At 34.2% G+C, this 12667-nt stretch overlaps 1 protein-coding gene across 11 annotated transcripts in view; it reads left to right on the top strand.

Annotated features, from left to right (window-relative positions):
* The window catches only part of LOC110381423 (protein ultraspiracle homolog), a 37076-nt gene that overhangs the window by 14543 nt on the left and 9866 nt on the right, over positions 1–12667 (top strand). For 10 of the 11 annotated variants that reach the window (XM_049850690.2, XM_049850681.2, XM_049850683.2 and 7 more), the window contains 2 exons: positions 1033–1237; positions 10633–10864. In XM_049850690.2, the coding sequence (XP_049706647.1) occupies positions 1033–1237; positions 10633–10864 (437 nt within the window). The remainder of the gene's footprint in view (positions 1–1032; positions 1238–10632; positions 10865–12667) is intronic. The other variant, XM_049850689.2, reaches the window with a different exon arrangement.

Here is a 12667-nt window from a genome sequence, read left to right as displayed (position 1 = left end):
TTTCCTAGCATAATAAAGCAATTTATACACATTGCGCTTTTTAATTAAAACGCAAAAGGTAACAAAAGGAATATCATGACAGTCGAAATTATTTCTATGATATAATTCTGAATATGTTATGTATCACCACACGAAACAATATCAAATTATATATATAAAAAAAACGATTCTATAAGCATAACCAAAACCACCGTTATAAAAATGTAAAAATTACTTATTTTTCTACTCAACTCCTTAAATCGAGAATTTTCTTACTGGTCAGAGCTTTTCTAACATGGGTAAAAAATTGCTTTGTACAAATGCTTCTTTCGTGATATCGATTTGGATGTTTTTAAGATGATGCTAAGTCGTTTACAAAGATATTCAATTAATAGATATTGAAATATTAAAGGGTCAGGATATCGGTTATGGCATTTGTCTTCTATGCTTTATACCTGACCCAACGTGAATACGATATTCACGTTCGGAACACCTTTGCACACGAGAATTGCGTCACGTAGACTTTAAACGATAGAACTTCCCAGGGAACATCTGAGCATTTTCAATCATCGCCCGCCAGTATTATTCTATTCAAATAAATATGCTTGGCCAATAGAATTCGGAAAATTCGATTTTAAATTCAAACAGCGCTTTTTAAATATTTTTCTACTGCGCAGTAGAAGGAGGGTGGTAGCTGTGTGTATGTTTATTTTCTTTTTTGTCTGCTGCAGAAGCCCTCGGACTAATGAACCGGTTTTGTTGGTTTTTGGAACAACTGCCATCCATACTTTTTTGTTATTCTGAGACAACATTATGTATTTGGTAATGAGTCTAAGTTTCTCAATTGCCAATACCTAGACTACAATAATTAAGATATTTAAGAGATAAAAGAGTTGAGCCTGGATAGAAAATAATATTTTTTAGATTGTACAAATAATAAATGATCTATCAAAATTAACGCTGAGTAGCACTCCGAAGGAAAATCCTTGACGTCAGTAATTACGCTTTTCATTATCGAAACTGTTCAAATGTTGATTAGAGTTGTTATTGCAGGGCTAAACTTGGAGGGAGGTTTTATGTCGCCGATGTCACCACCGGAGATGAAGCCAGACACGGCGATGCTAGACGGCCTGCGAGACGACTCCACCCCACCCCCAGCTTTCAAGAACTACCCCCCGAACCATCCCCTAAGTGGTTCTAAGCACCTCTGTTCTATATGTGGAGACAGAGCGTCGGGAAAACATTATGGAGTATACAGGTAAATACATTTTATAATACATATTTGCATCGTGAAATTAATATCCAGGGTTGGTGCGAATTAAACACCTACCACCCCATACGTGATGTTATTATCGATATAAATTAAGTTAGTGGGAAGGTGTGAGCTTTGATCTTGATATGTTAACTTTACTCACTTCCCTCAGGCCAGATGTTCGATGAATACGAGAGTTTCGATGTGAAGTTTTTGCTCCAAATTTTTTCACCACACCCGTATGGAATAGTAATAGTCGGGCGAGTTAAAATGATGTAGGGGCTGCATACAAATCTTGAATGTTAAGAGCATTTGGACAGATAGCTAAATGCATAAAATAAATTCAGCTATGCACGCATCAATTGTTTTGGATACGTGAGTGCAAAAATACATAATTTAAGTCAGCTGTTTAGTTTCTCTGACGGACACGGTAGCGTGGTGAGATATTTCACAATAATAGACGAAAAACGTGTGTAAATATAAAATAGCCCTGAATGCTTGGCAAAATACACGTTCACCTTTCATTATAGTTTTTACAGGCGGCCAAGATTCCTAATTAAGAGATTTAAAATCCCTTGAAGTGGCATCCTCTCGGGAAAAGAAAATGGAGGATCGTTACACATTGCTTTTTCTTTTCATCTGTCTGAGCAGGTATTAGATCACTCTTGGGAAACCTAGAGTCTCGACTAAAATTAAAATGTCAATCAATTCGTCGCGCATTCAGTTACGGTCTAAGATGGGCTATGGATCTTTATTATTTTTAATTAAAAATGCAAAAATGGTTAGCGACTGTAAATTTTATTACAATTGAAGAACCTGTTTTCTCATCACGTGTTCTTAAATGGCATGTGAGGAATATGAGGCGTAGGTATACTGTGTGTAGTTATACCTACTAACGATTAATCTTTATGAAACGTGATGTCGTTTTGACGGAATATTTTGATATGAACATTATATTAAATTTAAATGGCGCGTGCACTGAAATCATCAAACCACGCCCCTAAATTAATCATCACCAATAAATTCAAATGCAGACAATTTTCCAAAGATATGGTGTTTGAAGTTTTTAAATACGATTTGGCATAAACAATTAAATTGCAAATAAAAAGAACCTACTTACACTTCAATTGAACAAGTGGAATAAAAAGACACACTGTGGTCGTAATAAAAATTAATTTAATTGAAGTAATCGCAAATAAATGGCATAGATAACACTTACCGATTATTGGCTGGTAAGCAGTATAATGGTCGTACTGTTTAGCTGTTATGTCGATAATTTGATGTATATTATAAGTAGGTGGAGATGCCGTCTAGACAGACTCGCTGGTGTTGCGTCGGTGTAGAAAAGAACTCTGTACGTGTGTACCCGTACCGTGAATACAACATTTATTGGTTGCGTGTAAAATGAATATTATGTTATGGCATGCGCAAAGTTAAAGATTTTACACCTTCTTATTATTTCTTAACATTTTAATTGAACTTTGCGGGCGTGGGACGATTCGTTTATTCGACTATTGAAACTAAAGTTTACAAGCTGCTTATAAAATACTCGCTTAGCGATACATTATTGAAGCGATTTACAATTCTATCGATCGACAGCCGCTCGTAATGCCATTCAGAAGACATTTTTTTCACCTTGATATTTTTTATGTTGATTTGAAAATCACGTATTGTAACTTGGAAGGCAGGTAGTCTTTCATGGATTTTACATCAAATGCTTGAAGCAACATATAAATCATTCGCGTCCTTTATGGTATTGCGCTATACTGCACAATAAGCCTACAGTAACATTTTTCTATATCTGTAACGATTATTCGCATTATACAGTGTGTTCTACTTCTCTTCAACAGCATAATGAAATAAGATCAAACTTGAAAGCTCTGATGATTTTCAACTGAACTTCAATAATGTATTCCAAGATAGAGAGCATTTCTACACCTAAATATGAAGGTACTTAGATGATAATATCAGGCAGTTCATAGACGATTGATACCGCGATGTGCGTAGATTTTAGGGTAAGGGATCGCATAACAATTATGTATGTAGGTTAGGGTGGAGCGAAAATGTATGGAGCAAAAAAAAAATCGTTTTTTCTCAACGGAATAGGGATGAAAAGTTGTCTTATAATATTCAAAACAAGTGTACAAAATTTGACTTACCAGTCGCAATATTTTGAGGTGCCCCAGAGGAGATGAAAATAAAAAATATAAAAAAATCCAATTTTTCTATTTATTGAAAAATTAAACATTAAAAAAGCAAACTTAAATATCAAACTGTTTTTTCGTATTAAAAGTAGGCATTCGTTTACGAGAAAGCAGTCTCGCTCTAATGAAACCGTCTCTTGTATTATCTCCACAAACTGCATTTGATGCTTCTGTCACCAACTTGATGCAGCGCTCTACTGCTTGAGTGTGACATGGAAAATCAATAATCTGACACATGCTGAGACCGTTCTTGACCACATTTTTCAAGGTTTCAATAATGCCAACATCTTTCAAGACAGAAGAAGCTATAATAGCAGCGGCTCTATCCGAAACTCCAGTACGATCGCATGCAAGAGCTAATGAGGTTAAATTCAATCGTTTTTTTTTATTAGGTGGCGAAGCTTTATGTTTTACCTGTTCTGGGTTTTTATACTGAGGACTAGTAGATGGCACAAGCAAACTATCGCATGAGCTGCTGCTTTCTGTTACCAAATCATCAGTCAATGAACGAGAACAACAAGGTTTATCAAAATAGTTAACCTCTCTACTGCGATATAAAGCTTTTTCTTTTCTTTCTTGTTTTTTCTTATTTTTGCCGTTGTAGCCACATCGACACCGCCTATCATCATTTTTCTGGTCGTTCTTTGATCCAATAAAAAAACAACTTCCTCCTTGGGAATGCGACATTCTTTAGGACAGTTACAATCCGATATAACTTTGCATTTGCAGCTACAAATATCAAAGAAACTATGAGAGTCTGATATGAATTTATACATTTTTTCTTGGTATTTAATGTCCGTTTGACGGCCTCGATATGGTTTCATTAAGTATCTGTATTTGTCATGATAAACGCGAATCAATTGTAGGATTCTTTTGAAACTTACAGTTGGCAGCGACGATTTTTGCCATATTTATAAAACTTCTTGAGCCAGCCTTTCAGATATTTCATGAACGGCTCTTTTGTTGTTATATCAGGCTTCAATTCATTTTTGATAAATAAATAATATTTCATAATGTCGTTGTAAGTTGGTAACTGGGAAACAGGTAACTTTTCTGGCAAACCAGAGGCAGGACAGCTTGACATTTGTCGTGTTTTAACTTGCAACATATTTCTGTAATTAAGACAAAGAATACTTTTAATAGTACTACGGTTATAACCGAAACTGCAAGTTTTGAATGTGAAAAATATTACTTACAATATATGTATTTGTTCCCAGCCGTCAGATTCGATGTGTCAAGTACCTAAGTGCACGACAAACAAGTGAGCTCGTGTACGCGCGCGAGTTGGCTAATGCCATTTCTTTGATGTGAGGGAGTGAAATAAAAAATACCCCTTCCCCGCACCCCGTTACCTACCGATCAGAACAAACACGTTTCAAGTTCAATCTTGTTTAGTTTACACTAATAAAGCATCGCTAAGAATATAATTCCGGGTTTATACAATGTTTGCGATTTTATGGAATTTGCGCAAATTTTCAAAACTTTACGATGATGGGGGCACCTCTAAACTTGACGTAAACAAACTGAGCTTTCTCGTATTTAGTAATGACCTAAAATAGCAACTTTATACAGGTATGCCGAAGTAAAAATTCAAAAAAAATAAAATCGCTCCACCCTAATGTAGGTAAACATCGCCTGCTCCATAACAATTTCTAAGTCGGGCTTCGACACCCCGACGCCAACGAAAGGCTTGTCAACGAATTAATCTCAAGAAATTCCTGATATCGAAAATTCTCGCATTTGTTTATATTCGTTTTAAGTATAAATAAATTATACGGCTATGATGGTGTATATTTGTACCTTGGCACGTGTGGCAAGGCATGTACATAGACAGAACGCGTGTATCGCTATTTTTGTACCACAGCTTTTTTGTGAAATACGTGAATAGGGTTCTACGTAGTAATGTAGGTAATTGAAGCTGAGTCATGTGTTTTGCTAAGAATCTGTGCTTGATGGCAGTCCCGCATCAAATAGGGACCATCCCTTATTTAGTTCAAAACAGATTTAAGCCACAGCTTTACATAGAGAGAAGCATAGACAGAATTTCCAATGAAGTAAATCCCGGTTCGAATTATTTTTGATATAATAAAGATATTATCTCTCAAAGAAATTAAAGAAATGATTTTATTGTTTAAAGTATAAAGCAAATTCAATTAAATTACAGGCTTGGCTTTGATAAAATTAAAAATATGTTTTTCAATTAATGATACAGATTTTATCTTTTATATAAAAATTGATTTAAAGCAAAAAGAAAATAGACTTTTCAGGTAAGTTAATTAACAGTTACGATTCTGAGTTTTCTTCCAAGCCTTCGAGCGCAGCTAATCATTATGGAAAATAAACGTTTATGTTGATTTTCATAGAGATACCTACTTACTTGTACCTATATCTTCTGTTAGTACTGTAAGATTCCCTGAAATGTTTTGTTTTACCTGTGGTAATATTATCGTGATTCAGGAATGCATTATATTGATATTTCTTCTTCTTTCTAAAAAAATAATGAAATCATTTTTCACGAGAAAAGTTTAAGTTTTTTACGTGTCGAACAAAAAATATATAGTTTGTCATTCGTTGTTCAGCTATCCTTTGAAAGTTTATTGGATTTCATTAAACCTTTTCTTCAAAGTTTTAATACATTTTTGGTATAATCACGAAAGTAAGACTTTTATTTACGTGGTGCTTTTTTATTATAAGTAATTCAGTAAAACCTGTACCTACCTATGCACTTATTAAATAGTCCATAGAACGCATGTACTATTTAGTAAGTAAGTATGTCTTACTGCTGAATGTGTTGCATTATGCTTATAAGTAAAACAACAAATGGTTTTTAATTCCTCGCCTGATGTTATATAAACAACAATTTACATACATGCTTCAATAAATTAACACAAATGAATGCACTCCGTACGTATTCAATTTGCATTAGAAACATAATAAATTATGTACTCCAAGGCAAAAGGAAGCCTTAGTATGTCCGATCGAGTTAATTCTTACACGATAATGCTAGTTATTTCTAAGCTGTCTAGCGTAGTTGTGTTCTTTCAACTGAAAACGTTTTGTTTTCAGTCGGTTGCGCAGTATCGACCGTAGCTATGTAAATTATGTTAACGTAAAACGCAATGAAATGCGAATCTAGTCTCATTTTGGTGGGTTTTCATTTTGTTATGTTTAAATAATAGAGGATATTTAAGTAACTTTGGACTTTTCATCTAGGTATATTGACTTCATCTTCTGCCATAAACAAGATGTTACAAAAGTGCCCCTGAAAAGCAAAGTCGATGAAGGTACCAAAGATCGAGTTTACCCCACACATCACACTGAAGTTCGAAAAAGTATGCATTTGTCGAAGTGCATCGTTACTTGCTACAAACCAGACAATTAGTCAATGTAATTTACTTGTTTTATTTTCGTATCTATTGTTAACACCAGCGATAAAAACAATTATCGATTCGTAGTCCACTTTTAATACCTACACGATCGTAAATTGAATTGAATAACCTTCAAAACTTTCAAGTTCGATGTAATCGCGCGCCATTTTGTTGAGTAGGTAGCTACTGCTAATATAATGTGCCTTTATAACATGGAACACCTACTAACAGTCTATAATATATTCCTAATTATGCAGCATTAATTAGTCCATAAAACTAAATTATAGCATAATAATATTGACATTTTAATCGTCAATATATCACAGGGGTTTCATCGTTTTAAAACAATAACCTAAACTATAAATGGGTTCTTTGCAAATTCTAAAGAGTAGTACACCTACCTGCCTAATTTATTGGCGTGCGTGCTCGCACACGAGTTGATTTAAAGCTCTAACATACAAGATTTAAAGCTATGTTTGAAAACTTTGAAGAAACCGGACAATGGCCCGGCGACCACGCCCGCAGCCACGGTCTCTTATGCTGCCATTAATACGTAGCATCTACCTAGCCAACACATAAACACTTGGTTTACAAATTCTCTTCACAACATTGTGGCTGACTCATAAATATAGAGTGACGAACGCGCGAAAAATTTCACGTAACGGTTGAATTTCACATAAGCCTCAGAAAATTCATAATTCGAGAAACGATTTATTTTCTATTTGTATTCGAAAAATCAATATCTCACTTTGTGTGGTAAAGAGAAAGTGGAATTCGTCACGACTGGACGATGTTGCGAAACACACGTCGAAGGCTCAAAACGCAATCATGTCATTAAGTTGGTCGACCCGAGAGAATTACATGCGTCACCGTCACCGCTTGTTCCTTTTGACCTGACTCCTATTGATTTTACTTGTGCTTTTTATTTCATTGCACAACTCAACGAGTAATGCGCAGTTCTGCATAGAAAACATGAGTAATACGTACCATTTATGTTATGTATGTCTCTGTATGTATGTCTGCATAAAGATTTGAAGTAAGATTAGAAGTTACGCCAACCGCATTGTGGAATTTATTTTGTTGTTCGCCTTAAATGTTTTGGAAGATCTAGATCGAGGAAAATTCTGTCCCCAAATATTAATGTCGGTTAAGATCACGTATGCGGATACAGAACCTTTCGTATGATAACTAGTGATGTCATTCATATTGAAATCGTATTTATCAAAAGTTTTCTCTTTCGAAGGTGATGTAAGAGATTGAAGTTTATGTTTTTGCTACTAGATTTGCTTTATTCTTAATGTCGTTGTTGTCTTATTTACTTGAAACCTCATATTCGTGAAGAGATTTGAAGTTTATTTTATCAGATATATATAAAGAAGCTATTCCAAGTGCCAAATTACCTCTCAAGTCTTGCTCTAAAGTCTACAATCTGACTTGAACAGTTTTTATTTGCTTCTTTAGATGACTTTTACGACGCACTGAGCTGATACATCCTGACTTTAATTTAATTACACATGAGGCTATAAATAACACTGTCCACAAAACCGTATCAGTGATGTATCCTTTCATTTTGGAGTTATCCTTTTCACACCCTTGCTAACAAAAGGGACCAAACAACAAATATCAAATATCCTTTTCAATACGCTCTCTAATTTAGTCAATAGACAAGACAGTTCAACAGCCAAGGATATTGAAATAATGTGGGATAATATGATCGAGAGCCCGCCGATGTCATCCTTTATTCCCGAAGGATCTTCGGATTATAACAACGCAGAAAATGTACCTACTTCTCTAACACAAGTGTTATGATGTAATCTAACTCATTCTAATATTAATGGGGATGATAAAGTTCATTTATTTATGTTATGCGAGTAACACCAATTGAATGAAGTGAATTTGAAATAGACCACAATGTGCTAAATTGATTCGTGATGCATGCTCCGCGTCGCTGTGATAAAGTTGCGAATATACTGGGAGCATTCGTATTTGCAAGAAAAACATTGCAAGTTTAAAAAGAAGTACGATTCATAGAGTCCTATTTTCAATGCTAGTTTCGTTCAAGAAGCTGCTAATGAATAAATAAGTACGAAAACTTTGTTTATCAGCTGGCTTTCGTACAATCTTTTTTATCTGAGCCAAACTCATTTTGGTAAATATATCAGTCAGTGACTAACCTAACCTAACATGTTTAACTGTACGAACTACGTCATACTCTTTTCTAAACACATAGATCATTTAGGATTATTCCAACATTAACAGACAGTTGAACAACGGTCATCAAATACTTCTTACGATATCTTATAGCTATAAAATAAGGATAACCTTAGGTACCCCGGGTTTAATATTGACAGATATTCATAGCGTTTCCAAACTCTTTATTAATTCAAAAGCTCATATTCCTAGCATTATACGGCTCAATCTATTTATAATGGTACTACAAGAATATTTTATCGATTATTTTGAGCGAGTAAATAGATATACTACAGTCTATCTATATTATACTGATCCTAGTGTGTATCCACATTGGCTATTAGTTGTGTTCTGTTTATTAGCGGTATCTCTGCAAATGGTATGGTAATGAGTAGGTATGTACTATGTGGATTCTTAGTTGACAGCTCAAGAGTAGACTTGTTTGACACTCTTGATTATTTTAGTGATTGCATTTGCTTAGCAGGTGATGCATCATCATTAAATTTACAGTCACTTACAAACAAATATGATATTCTTCAAATCTCTTAGGAATTAATATTCGGTAGGGTGTTTTCGAGGATTCTTTTCAGCTCTTACCACGTCCTGGTCTTTCCAGCTATAGGTTTTTATAAAGGAGACATTAATACATTCTATCATAACAAATCAACCAGTCACAAGAATTGTCTGCACTTGCAGATGTGAATGCTATTGTTTTTCCAACTACCTACCTATATGGTAATTTCGCGATCTTTTATACAATGTGTCCCGGGGATAAGTGACCGCCCGAAATTTTTTGAATATTTGTACAAAATTAAGGATAATTTTCTTTATATTTGGGACTTACCGCCTTTGTTTTTTTTTTAATGATTTTTAGTAAATACTGTGACGTGCTGCAGTTTTTTAAAGATATTTCCTAAGTTTTTACATCTTTTTAAATTCTTTTTTCTTTATTGACTAGCCGACATCATAGTTTATCAATTAAAATTATCAAACATAACAAAAATGTAATAAAACATTTATTAGAAAAAAAAGAAAATAAAAATTCAAAGAAAATAACGCCTTTTTTTCAGTTTTTTCAAAATAAGTCCAATAAATGCCCCCTTAATATCACTTTCTTTTAATTTATTAATAAACTACATGATATTTACTACAATAGCTCACAACAATGTTTGCTGCTATTTCAGACAAATGCAAAAATACAGTCAGTTGAAATTTGAAAAAAAGAGCAAAGCCTGTTATTAACAGGCCTGACAATAAAATTTTTTTAATGATTTTTTTCAAAAATATAAATGAAATTATCCTTAATTTTGTACAAATATTCAAAAAATTTCGGGCGGTCACTTATCCCCGGGACACATTGTATACTTATGAATGCTCATTCAAATGTTGCTCGATTCGAATAAAACTATGTACAGGTAACGTTGAGAAATCGATTTCTTTCAACGTCAGTTGTTTTATTATTAATACTGGTTTGTGCGGGCTATTAAGGGTCATTAATAGCAAGTCTGGGTTTTTACTTAAATCTCTTTATTCACTACTTTAGCTTTGGGTACTTATTTTATATGTTTGACAGAAAAGCAAGTCCAAACACCAAAGGGTGAAAAATTTACCAAGTCTTAGTAAAACATTTTTGTTCCAGTTGTGAAGGTTGCAAAGGTTTTTTCAAAAGGACGGTAAGAAAAGACTTGACATACGCGTGCCGTGAAGAAAGGAACTGTATCATAGACAAGCGCCAGAGGAACAGATGCCAGTACTGCAGGTACCAGAAATGTCTTGCGTGCGGGATGAAGAGAGAGGCGGTTCAGGAGGAGAGGCAGAGAGGAGCCAGAGGTACGGAGGATGCACATCCGAGCAGCTCTGTGCAGGTACAGGTACTAATCGTGTGATGTGGTGTCACTTTTATATCTTTGTAGTGTAAGTTTAGTTATAAGATATCTTTGGCAGTTTTAGGCCTTGCGTGTTCTTGATGGCAATTTCAAAAGATTCGGTTAGCTAACAATTATGCCGAGTTTTAAGTGTCGTCGTTCTGAGTGGGTACGATTAGTCTATCGATGTTATATGAAGGTACCGCACCTCAAATGTCCTTATACGTGATAAACAATGTCATACAAATGAAGGATATAAAATAATGCGCAATATTTTATGAACTACGTTTATTCCAAACAATACGCAATAGGTATAACTAGTACTAAAAATACTTAATTGCTGAACACGATGTTTACAAGAAGCAATCCTCAATTAGCTCCGCCGTGCCCTTTACTACCACTAACATAATTAGAGTAAATATAAAACAGAAATGATATTTGAATGTGAACTAACAACTCCCAGACGAATAAACAATTTTGTGCTCGACTCCTCTCGTGTTTAAGTCGAGTTTAATGAAAACTTACTACGCTCAACAGTTGCCCAGGCGCATAAATGTCGCTGTAACTTAGAAGCCGAACCGATTTTAATGGGACGAAGTATCGAACAAGGCTTAGCGCCTAACTTCGCTCGCATGTAAATTAATTTCAAAGTCGTTAATTTCCATTTGAGTATACATATTTTGCTCGTTACTACATGTATGCCCATTCAAAATGGTAGTAAATAATTTATTTCACATAAAAACTTTATAAAAAGCAACATTGTTTTTTTATTGAATGCAGATAATTATGTAAGGTATATGGGACAATAAATATGTTTTACTGTGCTGCTATTTCTAGATGCTAATAAAATTAACCCAAGTTTAAAGACAGAATGTAATAGATACCTGGACAAGTAATAAACTGCATCTAAATTAAAACGATATCCTAGATTAATCATAATATTAAAATGGCCGACGAGTAAACAACTCTACGGCTAGTGATGCGCCACGTCTTTGTTTTTATTTCGAGCTGCAAATGTTTGTCGATATCGATATCCTTTTTATCGTGATGAACGTGATCACTGAACTGTTTGTAGATTATACAGGGTGGATTAAATCCTGGAGTGTGTTTGTTTTGCAATATTTTATTGTTTAATGGAGCTTTTACCAGAGATATGACATACTCGATGGGTTTAAGTGTGGAGAATGCAATGACCGTAAAGCTTTTATTTTTTCAACCATTTCAAGGGTTTGTTTTTACTTTCAAAAAGATAATATAAAAACATCTAATGTGGGCGTGGCGTGTAGGTTGTATTATTACAAGCCGCAGACTAGCGAAAAATAGATGTTATAAAATATCGACAACCTTTTAAAATCTCGGTCCAAAGAAAACAGAGTTGTTAGAGTTTTAATTACTTACCTAACGTACTAAAAGTAATAATCTGGTTAAACCTGATACTAATGAACAAAATTCAACTTTAAATAATAATTAACGTTATTTACATATTATAATGGTGTAGAGTCAGACAATATCTAGCTTAGTTACGACTCACTTTTAATTAAACCTCATTTTATGAATCCTTGATATTTTATCGAATGACGGACAACTGTGTTTTGGACGTGTACCAGTTTGAAGTATAATAAATATTTTTCCAACTGAACCTGAAAGTCATAGAAATATATTTCGAGTTTAGATTTTTTATACAAATCGGAATAATATTTTCAAAAGAATTTTTAAATGTTGAAATAGACGTCATAAAAATTCGGTCTCTAAAACTGGTTGAGTTCTGGAATTAGTCATGAACATGATTGAACATCAGGGCAGACCCAC

The sequence above is a fragment of the Helicoverpa armigera genome, chromosome 6, assembly GCF_030705265.1.
Source record: "Helicoverpa armigera isolate CAAS_96S chromosome 6, ASM3070526v1, whole genome shotgun sequence".
Lineage (NCBI taxonomy): Eukaryota > Metazoa > Arthropoda > Insecta > Lepidoptera > Noctuidae > Helicoverpa > Helicoverpa armigera.
Note: the sequence above shows the minus strand (reverse complement) of the source record. Positions and strands in the feature narration are given on the sequence as shown.